Source organism: Pelobates fuscus, chromosome 2 (genome assembly GCF_036172605.1).
Source record: "Pelobates fuscus isolate aPelFus1 chromosome 2, aPelFus1.pri, whole genome shotgun sequence".
NCBI lineage: Eukaryota > Metazoa > Chordata > Amphibia > Anura > Pelobatidae > Pelobates > Pelobates fuscus.
The window spans coordinates 322,416,410-322,439,991 of NC_086318.1; the positions used below are offsets into that span (position 1 = coordinate 322,416,410).

General features: G+C 39.7%; 1 protein-coding gene across 2 annotated transcripts in view; it reads left to right on the forward strand.

Annotated features, from left to right (window-relative positions):
* HACE1 (HECT domain and ankyrin repeat containing E3 ubiquitin protein ligase 1) overlaps window positions 1-23,582 on the forward strand; it is a 78,607-nt gene that overhangs the window by 31,100 nt on the left and 23,925 nt on the right. For both annotated transcript variants that reach the window (XM_063443549.1, XM_063443548.1), the window contains exons 12-19: window positions 7,999-8,342; window positions 9,070-9,138; window positions 10,228-10,315; window positions 11,286-11,397; window positions 11,478-11,575; window positions 15,222-15,309; window positions 15,717-15,866; window positions 21,639-21,835. In XM_063443549.1, coding sequence (XP_063299619.1) covers window positions 7,999-8,342; window positions 9,070-9,138; window positions 10,228-10,315; window positions 11,286-11,397; window positions 11,478-11,575; window positions 15,222-15,309; window positions 15,717-15,866; window positions 21,639-21,835 — 1,146 coding nt within the window. The remainder of the gene's footprint in view (window positions 1-7,998; window positions 8,343-9,069; window positions 9,139-10,227; window positions 10,316-11,285; window positions 11,398-11,477; window positions 11,576-15,221; window positions 15,310-15,716; window positions 15,867-21,638; window positions 21,836-23,582) is intronic.

Genomic DNA, 23,582 nt, shown 5'->3' on the forward strand with positions numbered 1-23,582 from the left:
AGATGCAGGAATGCATAAAAGACATAATGAAACCTGTTACATGTTATATAAAACTCTTTAAACTATTGATTTGTTCCATTTCGATGAATCGGCACATTTTTTAGTAAGGTTTGAATACGAGTGAGATAGTTGCACACATGGTTAGTGAAGTAGCTTGAACATCGATTAATCAAGTTTGTCCTATATGTACAATTATACATGGTGGTCATTGTGTGCTATTACTGTTTGTGTGATGTATGCTTGTAAGTCTCGAGTGTCTATGAGGAAAAATAATCATGAAATTTGCCAGGCAGGCAGGCTTGTCATTTTAAGGTTAATAGGCAACAGGTGAAAAGTGGGGATGCCTGATGCGTGTAGTGAGGCACTATACATATCTGATAAACTTATTAACAGGATGTTAAAAAGGTGAAGGCGATCAAACAGAATAGAATAAAACTTTTGGGAGCTATGTCGTTGGTTAGTCTCTGTTGGGGAGGCTGTAGTGTGGTATGGATAGCGTCCATTATAACAGAGGCTTTGGGCATGTACCCCCGCTGTTTCCCGTGAGTTCTTTCATCCTATACCCAGCGCATAGAAGGGTGTCTGGTATATTTGGAAGTCCTGCCGGGGCACAGCAAGGCGCAGAGTAAGGAGCTCCAGTGACTGTCTCGCCCGCCTGTTACTGTAGGGGCCTGTTCCGATGAAGTGGGTAAGTAGAGTTTCTCTCCGGTATTCTGGGGCTCTCCGTGTTGTTGAGCGGGTTCGGAGCTTTGAAGCAGGCTTGTCTGTTGTTGTCTGCTTTGCAGGTCGCGGCTTCATGCCGGGTCTGGGGGGTGTTTGTAGGCCACTTCGAGCTGGCTTTACTGCGTGGCGCTTTCCCGCCAGTTTGTGTGCCAGCAGGGGGAGTCTTCGTTTTCTGCGCCATCTTTTAGGTCCCTTTGGGTGGATGCCCGTGCGTCTGTGGTGGAGAGATGCTGGTTTTTCATCAGGTGAGTGCACTGGGGCTTTGGTATGCCGCTCTTTATTAGCCAGGTGCGCCCAGAAGGCGTTGAATATGGCATCCAGCTTGGTCAGAGTGGGGTGCCATTCGAGGCAATAGTCGTTTCTGCATGCGGCATCCTCCATTGTATGGGCCCGCTTGGCTAGGGGTTGCCTGTGAGGTTGCACTGCCTGGAGAGGTTGGACCGGGATCACACCCCACCGGTCCTGAGGGGGGGGGAGCAGGTAGTCCGTGGTTTGGTGCCTCCGGCGTAGGGGCGAGGGGAGCGGGCGTCCCCCCCAGCTCTGTCCACCGCAGGCCGCGGCCTGCCACCATGGGTTCTCGATTGCGGGAAACACTAGAGTTTGGCATCGAGTGATTCACCAGGGTGCCCCCATCATGGGTAGCGTACCCCGGTATTGTTTTAGGCATGAAGTCTGTGAGCATTTCCCTATAAACAGTCTGTGTGGCAGGAGCTCTTCCACCATGCGACCGTTCAGCTTGCAGGTCAAGCCCCGACCCCTATTTTTGCTTTTTTAATTGTTTAGTATAGCATAGATTTTTTTTTACCACTATCCGTGTGTGGTTTGAAAAAAAAAAAAATGTCCTTCCACCTGCTAAATTCTATAAAGATGCAAAATAATGAGGTATTGCAGTTTTGTGTTTTTTTGACCAACAAAAGGAGCAAGCTTTTGATCTTTTAGCTGTAATGCAAAGGTTAAACCATCAAAACACTATTCTAGGTTGTTGTAAATCTGCCCTGGGATGGATGACGTGGGGGGGAAAAAAACCAATGTGAGGGCGAGAAACTTATATACTGGGTTAAGCCTGTGTATGTGATGAGAAGGTGCAAAGTACTCTTAAAACTTCTGTAGTTTGCCATGAAGCCCCTGTCTACATTTAATCCATTATCATTGGTGTTGAAGAAATTATAATTCTGGACTTAAATGCTTTCCTCTCCATTGTATTTTTGTAGTTCTATTTGAGTATTGATTATTAAGGTCGTGAATGGAATGGTCATGCTGTGTATAGCGGTGTCCAAGTGGTGTGCAGTAATGGACTTCTTCATGGCATGTTGGAGTATCTGTATGTATTTAATTTAATTTTGATTGATGGTTTCTCCATCACATTTCTTGCATTCAATCATGTATACAGTATTTCTTGACGTACAGGATCATTTGATGGTATGTGTTTTAGAGTTGTGAGTGGCTATGTTATTTGGGCAGATATGAGGACACAGTTTGCAGTGTGGTTTATTGCAAGGTGGAGACCTATGCTCTGTGTTAAACAGTTTTTGTATCAGATTAGGTCAGATTCTGCTGATTATTAGGACTGCTATTCAACATATTACTGATTATCAGTATCGGTCTTGTAATTTAACCAGTATTACTGATAACTTATTCACCTCTCCCATGCTGTCTTGCTTTCAGCAATCACACTCCTATCAGTAACAGCACTGTACATGCTGGGATCTCAGTGATCCCCATATGTGCTGGCTTCCTGAGAGAGATAGGAGTTTGATTGCTGTCAGCATGTTCAATTAATTTCAGATTTACGTAGAAATTGTATTGCTTTTTAAAAATGTTAAATGTACAGAATATCGGCACCAGTTATCGACAATCAGCCTGAAAGGTGACCAATAAGCGGCATTGGCTCTGGAGAAATATTCGTCTATCCCTACTGTGAATGATGCCTCTTTTTGGTATCCAGTGGGTGAAAGCTTGAGTTGTATAAGTAGCTACATCTGTCTGTGGGTTTTCTGTATATAAATGCTTTGAGAGTGCCATTTTTAAATACTACATATTGTGCAGAGAAGTAGATTTTCATATATCCTCAATGTAATGGTAGTATTTGGAAAGGCTTGTAGTTTGTTTTTGTTTTTTTTCCCAATACATTTTAATAAACTGTTCTAGTTCAGTCATAAACCTCCAGGAATATTGCTGTGCCATTTAGTACCCATAGCGCTCCCATTGATTGTAAGCAGATGCCGTTGAAGCTGAAGTAGTTATGTGTAGTATGAGTTCTACCAGGTTTTTGATGATTTGAGATCTTTATTTTTGGTGGTACTTCTGTGTTGAGAAAAAATAGGAGCAGGCATTAATTCCATCTTTATGTGGGATGTTGACTCAGAGAGTGGTCCAAACCCTGCAATAAACAAAGCAGCAAACTGCTTCGCATATTTGCACAAATAACATATCCACTCAAAACAGTAAAATACATAACATCAAAGAATCATTCTCCAGCATGTTTTGAAATGTTGTATACATGATTTAATGCAAGAAATGTGAACAATTTAAATAAAATAATGAATTACAGTTACTCTATAACACACCATGAAGAATTCCATTAATGCACGCCAGTTGGACATCACTTCGCACAGCATGACCATTCCATTTAATTGATTAAATGTGAATTGGGATTTCTTGGCACACTACAGCAGTTTTATATGAGTACTTTGCTCCTTCCCATCAAGCTGATCTATACATTTTACACTTTACACTTTACACTTTACATCTATACATTTTACACTACAACCATAATGTCAATGTATGGGTATATCAACAACACGCCGACTTGTGTATTCGTTTTTACCAGTTACCTCTCTCCCTCGTCCCTTACATACTAGCTCTTTATTTAACTCCTGTTTCTTTTCCAATTCTCCCATCCCACGGAAGATTTATGACACACTGGATTTGTTCTACATTGCATTACAGTTTTTCTAGTTTGCTTGTTTTACGGTGGTCAGAAATGCTTTACTTTTACTGTAAACAACAACAAAAAAGCTATTACAGGAAACGGCAATACTTCATTATTTTGCATCTTCATAGAATTTAAGCTAATATGACCACTCAAATATCATAAATTCTTTACAAAAGTAATTTTTTTGTTGTTGTTGTTGTTTATAATACCAAAAACATGATCCAATTAAGTGAATCAATCTCATTTGAACTACCGGTATTTGTCTGTTTTAGAGTTTACGTTCATACTATGGGAAGATTTAGCATTCAAATTCTTGTTGCAAAGCGCTAAAGAGAAAAAGAAAACTTTTTTTTTTGGTAAATCTCTTTATTTGTTGGTTGTAGGATAAGATAACAAGTCGGCTCGCAGGCCGTCATGAAAAACAATTGACATACAAATGTGGTATGGGACAGTTTGAATCATAAATCATCATTCCAAGTAGCAGAGCTCCATTATTTTGTTGCGATTTGTTTCATTTTCCCTCTTTTTTTTTTTTTGGAATAATACAACCAAGGAAAATATAACAGGAGGGTTAGGTTCGCAGGCCTTTGGTAATGACAAACGTCGTTTCAAGACATGTAGGGGGAGTAGAACGGGGAGGTTAGGCTCGCAGGCCTTCAGTAGTAACAAACATAATTTCAGGACATGTTTACGCCTTATGGCCCTCTGTAAGCATATTAGCAGTGTTGTGGGCCAACTTTTATTTTTGTCCCAACGTCATATGTATTATGTAATTCGTTTGTAGTAGACAGCGTCTACGAGCTCTCCCTGTCGCTTATGGGTGTCCACGTTCTGTATGAGGACCTATGACGGGTGGCCTCGCACGTGATATGTACGTAGTGGGCCTGCGTCATGTCAGTTGCCTATGTATTCGCTGCTCTCATGTCCCGGTATATTAGGTCTGGTAGGGTTTCATGTGCACCCTGTCCAAGCTGCCCTCTCCGTCATTGTGCCGTATGTCTGCTCTCAATTCTGCCGTATCTGAATGTGTGTCCATGGGTAGCATTTACAGTGGTAGTGTGTCTTGTTTGTTTTTCTTCTGGTCGTGTGATCGTGGCTTGTTTTCATTAAAATCAAATGTAAGTGCTTGTATGTGGTATGGAAGGTGAGTGTATTATAGTCACAAGAGTCGTGACCTAGAAGAAGGGAGAGGGAAAAGGGTAAGGTTGCGGGTATTGAACTTTGAATTGAGACGCGGGGTCCGCCCCGAGGGTCCGGGCCCCCCCCCCCGTGCCACCCTATCGAATTCTGGACACATATGCGAACCAAGGGCGCCACAGCTCTGCGTGTCTGTCCCCTCTGCCTAGTAGAGATGCCTGCATCGCCTCTGCCCCCTGAATGTCCTCCACTCTGCGTATCCATTCCTCCACACCGGGGGTCTCTGTTTTTTTCCAATATATAGGGATCAGAGCCCTGGCAGCGTTGAGTAGGTGGCGTAAGATCGATTTTTTTTTTATACCGTGCTATCGGCATTTGTGAAATATGCAGTAGAGCTAGGGCCGCGTTCCACTCGGGTATCTCTTCCAGGACGTCAATTATGTTTTGTCGTATTAACTCCCAGTAGGGAACAAGAGCGCTGCACTCCCACCAAATATGGATCAACGTGCCCCTTTCCTCTTGGCACTTCCAACAAGTTGGAGGGGTTGGCGGGAAGATCCTGTGGAGGAGCGCCGGTGTTCGGTACCAGGACGCGATGATCTTGTAGTTTGGAGAAAAAGAAAACTTGACTTTCATTGTTAATAGATCTTATTCAGCACTTTGCCTCAGAAGAGCACCTGGTTTTGCATAGATAAATCTCCTCCATTGTCTTTCTTTTGTGCATATAATTATTTTTTTTTTGCGTGTGCAATTCGGCAGGGATACTTGCGTATTGAGTGACTTTATTTTAAGAGCAAACCTGCTGTCTGCAGTCTTTGCAAGCCCTCCCCTTTGCCAGGGAATACACCAATCTGTTTTTGTGCTAAACTGTATGTGCAAACACATTCTAAAACCTGAAGGGTGAAAAATAAATAGCTTTATTGCACATAAGTGAGAATACAAATCAGGCCTCTTTGTAACAACTGTATCACATGGTTTAAATTAACAGAATCTCAAATGATCTCCCTTTCCTGACAGGCACAAATTTGCTGCCTTGGTTCTCATTTCTGTGTCGCTGTGGCAACCCAACTCAGGGATTTGTCAAGCCCAGTTCCAAACCGTGTCTGGGTCACACATACAAGTACCAGGACGGTACGTTACATTTTTAAGTGCAGGCAAAATGGAAGGAAAAGTGTGCCACATATAAACATAAAAAATAGCATGATGTCACATTATTCCTGCACATTGTGAGGTGGATTATGGAGGATCATCGGATTGAATCGCATTAAATGGGAGGGAATGAGAGTCCCGAAAAAGGAGTGTATGCCTTGCAGTAACCAGCACTGTGAGGTGATTAATGTTAAAAGATAAAAATAAAAGTTCTCAATGAACATAAAAGGAAAATCGGAGTTGGAGCTAACTCTATCGCTAACATAACAACCGCATTAGGTGCTGTGAGTGAGTGTGCCGCGAATTTCTGGTTTTGGGTGGCAGTGTCACTATGGCCTGCTTCTGTTTGGGGTAAAATGGCCGGATGTGGTCTACGTCCCATGGTGAGGAGGGAGATACAGTGGAGGTGGTTGCTTTAAGTCTCGGTGTGTTTTCTAGAACTGGCAGGTTCAGTGTCTTAAAAAATCGTTCCGCTTCTGAAATTTGTGTAAGGTATAGTCGCTTCTCGCCATGCTCCACTGACCGCTTTTGTCCCGGTCCCCAGCGGTATCTGACGCCATTATCTCTTAGTAGCTTTTCGGCCATTTGCAAGGATTGTCTTCAGATCATTGTGGTTCTGGAAAGATCGATAAAAAAGGAGAGGTTTGCGCCTTCAAAATGATAGGTAGGTAAATCTCGGCTGCACGATTGTAGGAGCTATTTGCTCTGAAGTAGCTGGAAACTCAGTAGCAGGTCTCGTGGCACTTCGGCCGGAGCTTTGGGAGACTTGGGGATCCTGTAGTAGTGGTCGAATTGTATAACTTTTGCCCTGGATGGTGAGCGCATAGCGCTTAAGAGCCTTCGAAGATAGTGTGGGACCTCTGTGTCTATGATGTCTTCGGGAACTCCGCGGAGCCTTAGGTTGTGCTGCTGCTTAGAGTCCTCCAGCACAGCTACTTTTTGTCTTCCATGATGAGGGTAATCTGTTTTAGTCTGTCAGCAGACATGCGCCATCTTAGAAGGCCGCAGCAGCGGTGTGTCTCGGAGCAGGGCACCGATATTTTTTGGTGGAGGATGCTGCTTTGCTTTTGCAGAGTTTTGTTTTTTTCCCCATCACTTCAGGTTAGATTTGGGTAGTTTTGGGAGTGCTCTAAGTTTAGGTATGCTTGTATTTAGTGGGTCTCTTTCTGGAGCTCTCAGCATGTGCGTCCGTTCTGGCTGCGTCTGTTCTGAGTAGCTAGCTCCGCCCCCCCAGTGTTTACATTTTCTGGGATTTGTCAATCCCCATTTTTGTGATCTCTTCATCTAGCAAAGACAATCTTTCTGTCTCCTACAGTATTTACTTTTCTACAACCATATATGTATCTTGATTCATAAATTCCTTCTTTGCAAGGGTCTTAAATCCACAACACTTTTTGTGTATATGAATATTGTTATCATTTGCTCAGTGTAGTGCAGTGTTTTTTTTTTTTTTCGTTTTTTTATGTTAAATTTTTATATATATGTATTGCATTTTTGGGCGCCACATACATATATAAAGTGGTGTTATTAATGCTGAAACTGCCTTTGTCTGTTTTTTTCTGCAATCAGCATTTATCATTTAATAAAAGGCCATCTTCCAGCAACAGAAATATAAGTGATTTATGAAGCATTTGTAAAATTAGTTTCACACATTTATTCTGGACCTCTACCATCTGAAACGTGCAGATATTAAGTGAATTCAGTGATTGCATTGTTACTGCTATCATCCTTTACCCATAATGGGTTTATCATAGTTCCAAATTATTACAAGATCTCTCACATGGTACCTTCATCATATTCTGTTGTGATAACGATTCATTTATTTCTTCCATTCTAAAAGGTTTCAGTACATTTTTCAGTATTTCCACCTTTTTAAATTAAAATAATATACTTTCACTGCATGCTTTGAAATGAAGAATACAAATCCATATTGCTTTTCTTCTATCCTGTACTTCAGCTTTTTAATTGGACACTTTCTCATTTCTGTTTTCCAATTGCTGGTTAGAGAACCTGAATTATATAGTTTATTTTAAGTTCTGTGTTATTCATTTCAGCCTTTAGAATTACTTTGGCATTCCTTAGACGAATGGCTAGTGCTTATAGCCACTGAACTGTCTAAAAACAAGAAGGACTCCACCAACATCGCTTGCATTTTGCTTAAGCAAAACCCACTGGATCAACAAGATATTCCTCTTGCTCATCAATCAGCCATTGGTACAAATGGAAGCCAAGAACATCTATCCATATCACCAGGCATTGGAGACTTTGAGAGCTACGATGCTACTGGGAAGCAGGATGCTGTTGCAGATGGTCAGGATGTTATCTCAATGACAGCAAATCGACTGAGCGCTGTCATTCAAGCTTTCTACATGATGTGCTCTTGCCAAATGCCTCAGGGGTGAGTGTTTTCAGTTAACAGTGTAAAGGTCATCATTTCCCTTAATGCTTAATCTTCACATTGTAACCATAACGAAACCTTGACTTTAGTGTTTCAGATTTTTGTGAATAGCTTTTATTTATTTTATTTATTTATTTTTTGCAAAGAAAAATAAATTATACTTCTGTATGGAATCTGTAAATGTGCATACAAATAAACCACTGGTGTATTACAGATTATTATTATTATTATTTTTTTATAGTCTAAAATAAAATGAGAAGTAACTGAAATCATGTGTAAGTTGATTTTTGTTTATATATTTTCCCCCAAAAAGTATTTCCACATAATAAAGAAAATATTTATTTTTTCCTCAAAACTGTAGGATAAATAGGTGTGTAAATATGTATATGTAATTTTATAGTTAACTTGTTTCGTCCATGAATTCCAAAGGTATTGTTGATGCTGCTGTGACACAAGTAATATTAACATTTCACATACTGCAGTGCAGCACATTTGAGCCATACCCCCAAAAATAAATCTTAAACATCCCAAAAGAAATGGCAGTGTGGCATTCCTTTATGTGTATATGTTAACATATATAAATATTTTGTGTACATTATAATTTTAAGGCATCAAGTGCAATTTTGACCTTTTGATAGCAATTCATTATGTTGAGGAACCAGAAATCTAGAGACGGAGATTGAATACACGGCATCAATTTCTTATTCATATCTATGTTTTGTTTTAGAATGACATCACCGCGTTTCATTGAATTTGTCTGCAAACATGATGAAGTTTTAAAATGTTTTGTTACAAGGTAGGTATGCTAATGCTAAAGCAAAGACACCCACTCCTTCCCAAGGTATAATAGAATTGACTTAATATTATAGCAAGTATACAATGTTGCATACATTTTTAATTTGGTTGTAAACAACAACAAAAAATCTCACCTCCAAATACCTTGTCAATATTTGCTTAAAATGGTGCATTACGAAGCATAACTACTACTTCTCAATGTAATGGTTGATGTCTATTGTCTCTGGGCTGTGGCCTCTAGTTCTTTGAGAAACCATTCGGCAGCGATTTAACAAAAAACACGGTCCTCGTAACTATTTGATAGAGAACCAGGGATGGCTCCCATAGACTGTAGCTGTAATGGTTATATTGTTTTTCCCTGTAATTGTCCTGTACATTGATTCAAGTCAGAGATGCCTTCCCATGCCAAACAAAGCTTTTGTAACTGCTCAGCATATCACCTGGGTAAACCGGCCATGTGCTGCAAGGTCAGGACATCAAAAGGGGTGCACGGTGCAGCATGCATTAATTATAGAATTTATGTGATTTAGCCAATTATGCCACAATGATAAGGTACATTGCCTTGTGCACTATTTGGTGGGACCACATATCACATCTTATATGTACTAACCTTTTAATACCATTGCTACACTTGATATATTTGTCTTGTAGCACAATGGAAGTGGGTCATGTATCTCACTATTTTAAAAGAGAATTAGAATCCCTTAGAATAAACCTGTTTCTCTATATCTGGAATTAGGGTGCAATCTGGGACCCTTGGCGCTTAGGGAGGCCTTATTTGTGGATGATCTATATTTTAAGGGCCACTCGGGGCACTATAACAACTTAATTGCAATGATTGAGTAAGCAGGTCTTGGACGCTTTATCCCAAACTCTGGAAATGACTTGGATTGCTCTGTTTTTCTACTTTCTAATCGGATTATAACTAGATCACTAGTCAGAAAAGGGAGAAAAAAATAAATAAATAAATGAACATTTGTGGAAGTTGTTATGGTGCCCGGAGAGTCCCTTCACAGGGAACTTCATGAACCCCAAAGGCACTTTTTCACTAAAATAAAAAGTTAAACAAAAAAACTTTTCTTTATTTCAGGAACCCCAAAATCATTTTTGATCACTTTCATTTTCTTCTGGAGTGCCCAGAACTGATGTCAAGATTTATGCACATTATAAAAGCACAGGTATGTTTAACAAAAAGAAATGTGTGTTACCCCAAATCTATTTTCTAATATAATTACATTTTGGAGTTGCTCTTATCTGTCTTCAATTTGTGATCCTACATAAGATTGTACAACAAATTAAAAGACCTCCCTGACTTCCTTCTTTATACGTTATCTATTGGTTTAGTATTTTTTTCCTCTGGTGTAGATTCCCTGCTTTGGTCTGATCATATAATCTTAAAACCTTCAGAAAACTCTCCCAACTCACGTTTTATGAAGGCTTTTTAAAGGGGTGTTTGTTAAGCGAATAGAATCAACACTATGCCTTTCAGAGTATCTGTATGTCTGCTAGGGTTTTCTATGGTGTGCACATTTTTTTGTAGAAAATTTAGTAGAAATAAAGTTATGAATATGTATCCTCTGATTGCCTGCTCTGAACAAAAGTCAGAGGAAATATCATTTTTGCAGATTGTTGATAACCAAGTACAGTCTTCATATACATTAATATAATATCCGGTACATGCAAAGGGCAGTATGTATAAAATGTTTCTGTACACCTAGTATATAATGCATTTATAAAAAAAATAAAATCAATATTCATTCCAGATTGTTGAGATAGTAACCAAAAATTGTTAATTAATTGAATGTTTTTACCATTATCTAAAATAAATAAGTAAATAAATTAAGGGGGTAATTTTCATAGAAAACAAATTAATTTACCCCATGACAATCTTCTTTTATGTATATCTATTTATTGGATTTTATATTTTGCGTTTGATATTCTGAAAGATTCAAAGTAAGTTCGAGATCCAAGCAGGAGCAGTTGGCAGGCTATGCTTTATTAGTGTTGTGGTCTTTTATACTAGAACGAACATATTGTGCATAATCCCGTCAAATTGTTTTAACATACTGCTTCAGTAACAGTATGGAGTTTTAATTTTAACAACTGTTTTGGGAAAACCCTCCTCCCTTCTTTCTTTTCTGTTTATAGCCTTTTAAGGAGCGATGTGAATGGTTTTATGAACATTTGCTCGTAGGACAGCCGGCTTCTGATATGGTGCATAGACCTGTGAATGAGAATGACATACTGCTTGTGCACAGAGGTATGGTGTGTTACATTAAAATTTTTAAAATGTTATTTTAGTCTTTAAGAGAGTGCAATTAATTATTGTTACATATTTAGATTCTCTTTTTAGGAGCAGCTGTGATGTGGTGTTTAAATCAGATTGTGAAAAACTTAAGCAAGGGATCGCGGTGCGTTTCCATGGAGAAGAAGGCATGGTATGTCTAATTTTGTGTGAGCGAAAAGGTTTCAATGTATATAATCTTATCTCTATTCAGGAAGCGGCTACACCAACTCATTTTAAGACCTAGATTTTAAACCTGGGAAAAAAGACTTAACGGGACACTCCAGGCAACCAGACCACTTCTGCCCATTGGAGTGGTCTGGGTGCCAACTCCCACTACTCTTAACCCTGCAAGTGTAATTATTGCAGTTTTCTATAAACTGCAATAATTACCTTGCAGGGTTAACTCCACCTCTAGTGGCTGTCTACTAGATCAGTCTCACCCACCGGCCGACGGAGTCAGTAGGAGGAGCGGCGCGGAGAAGGAGGCAGCGGCGAAGGACATCGTCGCTGCCTCAGGTAAGTAACCGGGGATTGTGGGGTGGGAGGGAGAGGGGACCTGCAGTGCCAGGAAAACAGATTGTTTTCCTGGCACTGGAGATTCCCTTTAAAGTAACACCCCAGGCACCAAAACAACTTCATCTGAATGAAATTATTGGTATGATGCAGGAGGCTCCTAGAGTCCCTCTTGGACACCATTCTTGGACAGTTTAACGCCAAAGTTGCCTCCTGTAGCAATGTCCAATCCCAGCCCCCAGTAGCTTCCTGCTTCTGTATTTTCAGATTCAGGAAGCACAGAGTGCTGCCGGGCAGGGGCGCCGCCGATTGGCTGAGAGCAGTTAGCTCGCACTCTCAGCCAGTCAATGACACTCCCCATTTACTAAACTGGCTTGGAAAGAAGCGTACTTTTTCCAAACCAGTTTTAGTCATTTAGATGAAGTTTTGGTGCCTGGATTGTCTCATTAGCCTCATCTGTAATCCAGGTGTGGAGCAAAGCTCCTGGCGCTGCTCTCCACTCCCCATCTGATGTCATCGGAACTGTTGTTTGATCCAATCAAATGCATTGCATATGTGATGCCAGAGAGGGAGGATTTAGATTTTTTTATTGATTTCAGGAACAGTAGGGATGGGGGTAATTAAGCCCAGGTAAAGTACTGGTTACCGGCACTCAAGGCGGCTAGAGTCAAACAGGCTTTGGACTATCAGCAGTCCCAGTGCAACTTCAGATATCTGCTAGTGCAAAAAGGTGGTGAGGGACAATCCTCAATTTACGCATTGCAGCACTTAGAGGAAGTGATCTTAGATCACTTCCTCCCCACACTTGTGAATGGGAATCCACACTGTAGTAGAGAAGTCTGCAGCACCTATCACAGGCAATGCACTTGACCTGCACCTGGTCAGCATGGTCCCCAAGGAAGCCACCCACACTACTAGATATGAACAGAGCTACAGAACAACCCCCCTCTTCATACAAATAATACAAACAGCCCGCACACAAACATACACTTAATCCCACCAAACACAGTCCCACTAAACACAACACCACTGACAATTCACACACACACAACCCCCAAACAGTCTCTCACATGCAATAGCCCAAGCAGCCCCACACATACACACACCACCAAATACACTATGTGACATATCATCCACCATACACAATTCAAAAAGCAGCCCACATTCATAGGTATCATGCAGGATACCATGAACTACAAATGAGCATGCACAATATCACAGCACACATATGCACAAATGCAGCATTATAAAGCAACTACAGAACCCATAAATAATACGTCAACATACACACCTCAATAAAAAAAAAAAATAGTATCGGCACGGCGAAAGACTTAAAGTGGCATGGGGCAGTTTTGGGAGCTATAGGGTCAGTAAAACAACTTTGTTTTCCTGGCACTATAGTTTCCCTTTAAGGCTTTCAGTGAAAGTTTGAAAACATAAGTTGTTCTAAATTTCATGGGGCTAATCATAGGCAAGTTCGAGGTGGTCTTCTATCTAGCTATCTGATAAATTGTATATATTTTTGTCTATCTATTACACAAAAGATTCCACTAGAAAATATTACACTTTAAGAATAATCCTGATATTAATTGTATCTACTGCAAGAAAAGGGTGCCATTACTGTTTGATTCCACTTTACATTAAGTCTGCATGGTTTCTGTAAAGTTTGTTTTATGTATTTATTTTTTTACATTTTATTTTGGGTAAGATTTTATTTGGATCTAATTATATTTTAAATATGGCCTTTTTAAAGTGTCACCCAAGTGCAGAACACTTAAGTTGTCATGGTGTGATGAGTGTTTCAGAATGAAACCCTACACATAAAGATACATATTTAGGTTTGCTGCTGGAGGCGTAACTCCACCTCTGGAAGCTACAGTAGCCGGCCTGAATGACCCTTCAAGGTAATGTAAATTCTGTGCACGGACACTCCTTTATTGGCTGAATGAGCTTAGTTGTCATCCTCAGCCAATGAATGAGTGGCCGTATCAGCTTCTGACTTTTGTAACTCTGTGAAACTTTGATATGGTTCATCAGCAATGAAGGGAGATTGTGCACAGTGGGGGCACAGGTAAGAGGCACACAGTTGTGAAAGTGATTTGCCCCCTTACTGGGAAACGGTGTCATGGTACTACTAGTAATGCGCTGTAGTGACTATGATGCTTGAAATAAACATTTTAGTTATTTTCCTTTTTTTTATCTTAAAAGGGATAATTTGTGTCTTCGGTAGTATTCCTGTTCACAGCATTTTATTTTTATCTTAATGTTGCCATAAGTTAGTGTGAGTGTATAGTAACCTCCCTGGCGGGAAATCCCGAGCACGGCTCTGGGTTAATTTTCAGTACCAAAAGCGGTAACCCAGAGCCACGCTCGGGATTACACTGTCGTATCACTTACCTTGTCCCTATGGTGTAAAAAACAAAACAAAAAAAAAACCACAATACCTTGTAAAAACAATGTACCGCTTTAACATTAAAAAATACTGACGTAATCTGACCGCCAGGGAGGTTAAGGCATGCATTGTAATTTATTGGTTTGTTTGTTCTATAAGCTATGGACTAATGTGATTTGATTCAATGTAGATAAACCTCAATGAGAATAATTGGCTTTGATTTTAAAGCTGTTGTGTGATTTCCATTTTGGACCTGCGTGTTTTAGTTGGCCAACCATTTCTTTTAATAAACTTTTCATTTGAAGGTCATGGTATTTTTAAAGGAATTCTATAGCATTAGAAATGCAAACCTGTACTCTGAACACTAAAGTGCCCCTGGCCCTATCTTTGCACAGCTACAAATATTGTTTGCAACAACATTTTTTAATAATAATTTTTTTTTATTTTGTTTGTGCCAAGGCTTCCTTGGTGCTGCATACCTTTTTGCATCCCGCAATCATCGCAGACAAGTAATGGCCTCCTCCACGGTAGTCTAATCTAATGCTCCTCCTACAGGAGCCCTGGGGACCTAACCCGTTTGCACGTCAAGTGCTGCGTGCATTCAAGCTTCTCTTAAAATTGCAATGATATACATTGCACAGTTAAAAGGACAGGGCTGCTGCACCCAGACCACTTTCATTGAGATAAAGTGTTCTGGGTGACTATAGTGTTCCTTTAACCCTTTAAGGACCAAACTTCTGGAATAAAAGGGAATCATGACATGTCACACGTCATGTGTCCTTAAGGGGTTAAAGGATTATGTCATTGATTAAAATAGAAAGTACTGTAGAGAGACTGTTTTCTTAACTATAAAGCCCTGACAATCTATTGAGTAAATGTGTATGTTTTGCAGGGCCAAGGTGTAGTACGAGAGTGGTTTGACATATTGTCATCTGAAATTATTAATCCGGACTATGCCCTCTTCACACAGTCAGCAGATGGTAAGTGATAAAAATAGTAATGGCAACCTAAATGAAGGGGATTTAAAAAATACAAATTTTTTTATTTTTTTTTAAATCCCCCCCCCACTAGGTGTTTGTTATTTTTGTGCATAGTAAGACATCTATTAAATGTAAATTTGAAAATGCATTGTTCTATCAGTAGAATTGTATTTCTGTATTTGGTGTCTGTACTTCTATTGGTGAATATCTGTAGGTTTAGTCTTCTTAAGTTATTACATTTAAGGCTTGTTCAATTGCATGATTTTGCTGCCTTACTTAGTGTAGAACTACTTTTTACTGTATTCTGAATTAGGCTGGTTATGACTTTTGTGGATTGGGGCATGACCATATGATGTATTATAATGTATATTCCTTTTTTTTTTTTTGTCTTTTCTGTGTCTTAAAAGGAGCAACTTTCCAGCCAAATAGCAACTCATCGGTCAATCCAGATCATCTCAACTACTTTAGATTTGCTGGTGAAATCCTGGGTTTAGCACTGTACCACAGACAACTAGTAAACATTTATTTCACCCGGTCATTTTACAAGCATATTCTTGGTATGTTTCAACATTTTGATTTTTTCTAATGTTTATTCACACCTATCTTAAAACTACAGCAACTTATCACTGTGTACTGCTAAAAAGTAGTATCCAAAGTATAAATTTACATAACAGTTAAAGGAACTGGATAGTTATTTTCCCCATGCTTAGAATGGTAGAAGGCGTCATCAAGTGACAAAGGGAGGGCTATTGACATGTGGAGAGTGGGCGCCAAAGGAATGGGCTCTGGGTAGAGCAGTGCATGCATATTCCAACTAAAATAAAAATAAAAAAAAATGTTGGATTTTTTTTATTGAGCTTGTTTATGAAACTCAAAAAAATCTTTGCTGCTTTAATAGTTTAGCTGTATGCCACACAATTAAGGGCCTTTAAAAAAAAAAAAAAAAAAAAATGTTAACGTGCGGGTGGGTAATAAAAAAGATGAAAAAAAAGTACCAATTATAAAAAGGTCTTTTAATTTCGGTGTTAAAAGCTTTTCAGTGCTCCACTGAGAGTGATTAAGATGCCTAGTGTTGTTAAAAGAATTTTAATCCTTAACAATGAAAACTTTTTTCTCAATATTTTTTTTTTTTTTTTATTTTTTCTTCAAAATAATTGTTTTATTGTACTTAATGCACACAGTATTTAGTGCAACCTGTTTTTTTTTTTTTGTCAATCTTATTTTTATTAAAGGCATATAAGATGGGGTACAGAAGAGAAATTGGAGGATATGTACGAGAGATTTACAGTATAGGGTAGATACAACAGTCAACAAAATCAAGTTACATTCCTAAATTGCGATGCCTCAATTTTTATGTATTTTTTAAGAGATAAACAAGTTGTTATATCACGTTTGCTGCATGTCTCGTCAGTGTATAGCAATCAGCGTTTTACAAGGAAGAGGGGTGATAGACGTGACCTGCATAAAATAATGACTAGCACTCTGTTTAACACGGGGAAGTTACATGGGATTAAGTCCCAGGTCCTAGGTTTCTATGCATTTCGCTAGTGGGTCCACATGTTAGCTAGGGCATAATAGGCACAAGTGGAGCATATATATGTTGGTAAGGCTATAATTTTAGGCATTGTTAGCAGTATTAGCAGTTTCTAACTCAGGAAGAAAACAAATATAGCATTAGTTTTGTGGGAATGTATGCCAATGTCCGTTATCATCGTGGGTGTCCATTGAATTTGTACGGTTCAGACACTTTACCCGATGCCTCCCTGTGGGTGTGCAGTGTCCTGCTGCCATGTTGCTTGCGTCGGCCTTTGCTGCTCAGGTATATTCCTCAGTGCTAGGAAGCGTAGAGCTCCGGAGCCTTGTGGGGGGGTGTTGAGTCCCTCCCAGACCGTGCGTCTGGCAGGGTTATCCTGTCCTGGGCTGGGTATCTGGGGTGTCTGCCAGGCACTTTGTTGGTGCAGGGTTGAGTGAGTTACTGAGTTGGAGGCTGGTTGGGAGCACCGGCGGATCCTCTTCGGATGATTGAGGCCATGAGTGCCATTATGCGAGGGTCTCGTCGCCGGTTCCCGTCTTGTTGAGTGTCGGCTTAGTCTCCGACGCGGGCTCGCTCGGAGAGTGCGGGGTGGGGTTCCCCGCAGTTGGCGTCGGGTAGCCGGGCGGATCCACGCCATCGCCTCCTTCAACGCTAGCATGTAGCTCCTTCGTCGGGCTTTATGTATCGCCCAGAGGTAAGTGCTTATCCGTTCTACAAACTGCCACATGTGTTTAGGTGGCTGAGAGGTCAGTCGTGTGGGCCTGGGCCGCGGCTGAGCCGCCATTTTGGTTAGGCCCTGGTCGTCTCGTTTGGCTAAGGGTTTTGGTGATCGGTCAGGCGCTGTTATGGGGATAATCGTCCCCAGCGAGGACCGGGATGTCCCCCGCCGGTCCAGAGGGGGGGGGTAGCAGGTCAGCAGCACGCTCTTGATTGTGAGCTCTTCCTGAGCCGGGAGATCGGCCGCCTCCCCCGGGTTTCAAGCGTTGCTCCGGAATAGGCCGCATGTCTGGTACCGGTATGTCGGCGGTGCTCCGGGGCCGGATTGGTATCAGTCGGTTTGTCTTAGTGCCAAGCATCCGTTCTCGGTCCCCCTGTGCCGCTAGTACGGGTATAACCTTCGATTTTAGTGCATTCATGCCTGTCTTTGCAGGAGCTCTCAGAATATGCGACCAGCCATCTTAGCTGTCAGGCCCCGCCCCCCCTTTTCTCAATATTTTAAAGGGTTTTTTTTCTGTTTGTTTTTTTTTTTTTTCACTTCTTTTACAACGGATTCTTCACCTACCTCCAGTGAAAGTTGTGTTTAGAAACTAAGCGGGATATCATTTATTTTTAATCTTGACTGTTTGAGAAAGCGGATTTCACCTTGTGTATTTTAACTAATAATGAAAAAGGGTTCATATAAGGTCAACTCAGCAAACAGGATTTTCAGCCCAATGTTTGCTGTTCTTTGTAATGCTTTGCAATAGTATATTAAAATATATTCATTTGTTAGCTTTTAAAAATCTATTTTCTAGATCCTACCTAGCTATAGAGAAAAAAATAGGATAATAGGCGCTCACTATAGTTAATGATGGACAGGCAGCAGTATACAAACAAGGATTCCCAAACCTTGTGGATAATGTACAGAAACAAAAGAAAAGTGTATCCCGCGCCTAGTATTTTATATGTGCAAAATATACATACATGTGTTCTCAAGTATATCCAGAAGAAACCGAACCTCGGAATAAAACAGAGAATAAAAAACAATAGTGCAATACAGTAGTAAAATTTGTTTTAGCGGTGGTGAGTATAGCTATATATAATCCACTCACATTTATATGAGCTATAACAGAGCTCAGCGGTGAAGCGCTTGGACGGTACAATCCCCGTCTTAGGATATGTTGTTGTGGTACATACAGGTGCTTCCAAAGTGCAATATTCGTGGTATATGCAAAAAAAGGAAATAGCAGCCAATGGTGAAGTAAGTACCAGTAATAGTATAAGTAATGGATAGTATTGTACTTACAATTGCTAGAGCATGTAACCTGCTCTAGTATGATCAGCTTAGGTGGTATAATCCCCACCAAGGATATACAGGATCCAGGAGGTAAAAGAATGAATATAACAAGTAACTTTAAAAGTATACTTTAATATAAACAAAAACCATAAAAGGTATAAAAAGTTAATGTCCCACCTACCTAGCTATACCTCGTAAAAAAATATAACAAGAAAAACTCTTACTATATTAACTTAAACCTTAAGTGCTAGCTTCTGCTACAAATGCACTCACAAAGACGTAGAAACAGATGGCTTGTTGCTGTCAACTCACATCAATTAAACTTTAGGATGGAGGTGTATCCACTGATCGTGTACCACAATTCCACACTCCCAGACCGGACAAAGGAAGAGGAAGAATAGCTATAATAGTGAAGTACTGTTATTTCATTTAAAACCATTCTAAATCCACTTACAATTTAAAAATATAAGCATAGCACCCCTTCCTAGTAGATTGAAATTTGCTGTGCATTTAATAAGAGTAAGGCTTTGCAGAACTATCCATAGTATTTTGTTTATTCAAGAAGACCTTACAACATGCTACCATTCTGTTACGTGTGCATCCTCACATTGTGGTGTCTCTGGGGATCACTACCATCCGGGCATTGGTGGAGATGCTGGTCGGCAGACCTGTAATGTGGTGTCAGTATCCTGCGGCATGTTGAAGGACGCCGGCTGCTGCGGAACCATGCCAATTTGTAGCCCCACATACACCCGCAGTGTTAACGACATCGGCGTGGGTATGACGTCACGGAAAAGGACGTGCGCGCACGTTACGGGGTCAGAGGCTGGGTACAGCCAATCGGATATAGAGGAGACTTATTTAAACTCCTTTTTTGCCTTTCCTCATTGGCCTGTTGTGGTTTCCCTTAGTGGTTGTCTGATGAGCTGACTGATGAAACGCGTGCGTCAGGGGCTCTGGTAGCTGTCCACTTACCGTAGAATGTCAGCCGACTTATTGCCGCATATCTGAACGTGGAACGGACACCTTGCTACCACCAGCGATATCTGATCTAGCTTCCACTGAAGTTTGCTTAGCCTCAGATCTATAGAGGCTTAAGCGTTTAGAATCCTCTGCACCGTGTCTATGTAAATCAATATAAGGGGCGATATAAAGCTATTTAGCCAGGCTGCTTTACATATGTATCTGGGCAAGGTGGGGTACTAGTGGGAGGATAGAATTTTGGGTAAGGGGTGCCCTCGAAGGCACTTTAGTTTGTACTACATATCCAGATTAGGTATATCTAATATCTTCCTTCCCTGTCTACTTTCTAGTGACGAATAGGTACTATTTGAGTAATATTTTAGTCCTACATATTGAGAGTATTTAATATCTTTTCTCTGCATATCTACATTCTTTCACGTAGTACTATAGCTACTTTAGGTACTACCATTTGCCTATGTAGTACTATAACTACTTTAGGCACTATGTGTAGTTAGCAGTATTTAACTATCCTTTAAAGTAAAAAACTCTTTTGTTTATAATTACTTTTTCTATATATGAAGTTTATTTTAAACATGGCTTTTTATGTGTATTTATTACCTATTTTACTGGAGCAATAAAGGTTAAGTTGTAATACCTTCTCTCACACAGTTAGGACTGTGGAGATTTAGTTTGCTTTTGTTTGTTTTTCCCAATTGAATTTACCATATAGGGGTTATCCCCCATTTTTTCACAAATCTCCCAGTATCTATCACTATTCCTACAAGTGGCTCTTCCTTTTCTTTTCTTTTTGTATTTGTCTGAGAGTGTGTTCCTGAGCGTTTATTTCTGGTTATTGACTTTGCCTTCGTTTGACTTGTTTTCTGGTATCCTTGACTTTTGGCTTTCCCTCATCGTTGTCTCCTTTTGTGTCCCTGACCTCGGCAAGTATTCTGACTAATCTCTGGTACGTTAAGTCTGGCCATTACCTTTATTCCTATGTGTGATATAATTCTACGTGTTATATCATCTAGTAATCCTGACACATTCTACTGGTCTGACAGAAATGTTGTAGGTCCTTATGGTAACTTGAAATTTTTGTAAGCATAGTTTAATTATTAGAAATATAAACGGTTTAAAAATTCGTTTTTTCTCTGGCCTGAATGTCTATTAGTCTTGCCACATTTTTTGAATTTTTATTTTTTATTTATTTCTTTTAAGTGTGCCTATGAGGTTGTGAAAGACATTCTGTCTTGATTTTGGAAATGTCTTTGCCTTTTGCATCTCATTTACCTTCCAACTGTATAACTGTGTGAGGCTCTTTTACTTCAGTTCTTGACAATCCTAATTTATTTACTTAATGCTCTTCCAGTGAACAAACCAAATATTGCAGAGTAGCCACATAAGCCATTAATCCCTGATTAAGTAATTGTGACAGAGCAAAGTATCAGATCATTTTTTTAGATTTCACATCTTCAAGGATGGTCTGATGCTCAGCCCTGTCTGGATATAAAATAGTCTACGTCGTCCTGATTTTGCTTCTGTTAAATATTGCATTTATTTTGTTCGACTAAATAATTAAATGAACCAAGCTCAGGGGAGAAACGAAAATATTTTCATCGACTATATCACATTACACACTTTCCATCCATTTGTGTGGAAAAAAAATCAGGCTTTCCATTCATAACAGATAAAACCAAATCACCCTTGCAGTTGCTGCATTGCATTAATTCATTGTGCCTCTAGAAGGCGATCTTGTACAAGAAATCTGTAGACTGCTAAAAGGCCAAGCAGAAATCGCCTACTAATATAAAAATCTGCATGCTTTTAATACTGCAGGTATCCCTGTAAATTACCAAGACGTGGCCTCTATTGACCCAGAATATGCAAAAAACTTACAGTGGATTTTAGATAATGACATCAGTGACCTCGGCTTGGAACTTACTTTCTCTGTGGAGACAGATGTGTTTGGAGCTATGGAAGAAGTGCCTTTAAAACCCGGTGGAATGAGCATACTTGTTACTCAAGAGAACAAGGTGAGTGATGAGGGTGGTGCCAATATGTGCTTGTAAACTGTCACTATAAACATCCAATTCATGCTAGGATACCAGCAGGCCTTTTCTCCACATGGCTAGAGTATCTGTTTAGAAAACGCAACATCTTGAGAAATCTCTATGCTACCATTAGCCAGCGACATTGATAATCCATCATATTATTAACCGTGCTAAATCGCTTCCTTCACAATGACTCCAATTACTATTAATCTGTGCAGTGCATTTGGGCTGTATATTTTGAACTGTATTGTAATTGGTTCCCTTTTAACCCTGTGAGATGCTCTGCTTTCACCTCTAACACTTAAGGGAGATAAAAGGGATTTGTGAATGAAACGGCTTTTTCTTTCCTTCCTCCCACCCCCCCTGTTTCCATTGTAATTTCTCCTTGTGAAGGTGATTGTGTAGTGAGTAGAACATGTTTGTTTGCACACCTATTTAACTCTGTTTCAGCTTAGATATATTGGCAGCATAAAATGAATAATTCTTGCGACGCAAATTGTTCTTATCTATTATTTGTTGAAATGAAGAACAGCAGAAAAATGTTTAGTTTGTGGTCGCTGACACAGTGTTAATTACCAACATCCATTTTATTATGACAAATACATAGATGGTAGTAATGGTAGGAAATCAGCCTTATGTTTCAGTAAATCTCCACGTTTTGTCTGTACAATATAATAATGGCACATGATTGAAGTGCTGGTTGATTTAACACCACAGATTGGGTTACGACGAGGGTACTATTTTTCTTGCGTTTGTGCAGATGCTGAGAAATTTGCTGTCATAAATTATGCGTGATCTGTGAAACATTCCTTATGTTCATAAAAATTAGATAAACTTCATGAAAATTCCATGCAGTTTGCATGCACTCCCTACTTCATAGATATTCAGAGTTTGTTGCTTACAGGGAGAAGTGGTTCTAAATTTTGCCCATCATGGAATGGCGGTTTTTAATGCTCCCTTATGTTAATGGACATATCCTAGTGGCTTTATTAGAATGTTCTACAGTAAAAAGACATACCAAATCATTGTATCTGTTTAGTGATTTATTTGTTCTTCTCTCTCTTTCATACCCTGACCATTAAAAATATAATTTACCGTGCTTTCCTTTGCTCGTCCACTTTTAAGGCTATTCCACAGTTTCCCATTTGTATTTACTTATTATTTTTGTCTGTTTTGTGCTGTCCGGACTTTTCAGTTCTTTTTGATCTTTAATATGGTATTCCATAGACCCATTTTCTAATTTTTTTTTATAAAGTGATACATTACAGTGATTGCCAGTACTGCTGAAATTCACACATGCAAACATCCTGGTGTTCTACAGTCTATTGTGCATCTTGTATTGTTCTAAAAGGCAAGATAGAATAGTAAGAAATACATATAGCATTTTAAACTGGAAAAATAGTAGAGTCATCACCCAGTGGCAGACTGTGTATTTAACCTTTCTAGTGACAAATCTAATCCTTTTAGCAGTGATGATTGGCATTTATTTCTGCCATAGTGACAGTATCTCCGTTCTGATATGATTCTGCTGCCAAACCAAGTAGTCGCGCCATCATTCCTGAACCACCCACAACCGAAAAAGAACGCGTTACATTAAAGACTTTCCATAGGATTAGTTGCACAATTGAAAGTTAAGACTAGTGTGTAGGGATCTGTAGAAGTTTGTCTAAAATAGGTATGCATTTGCCAGCTGTGCCAAAATGAAGTGATCTAGTTATTGTTCAGTCAT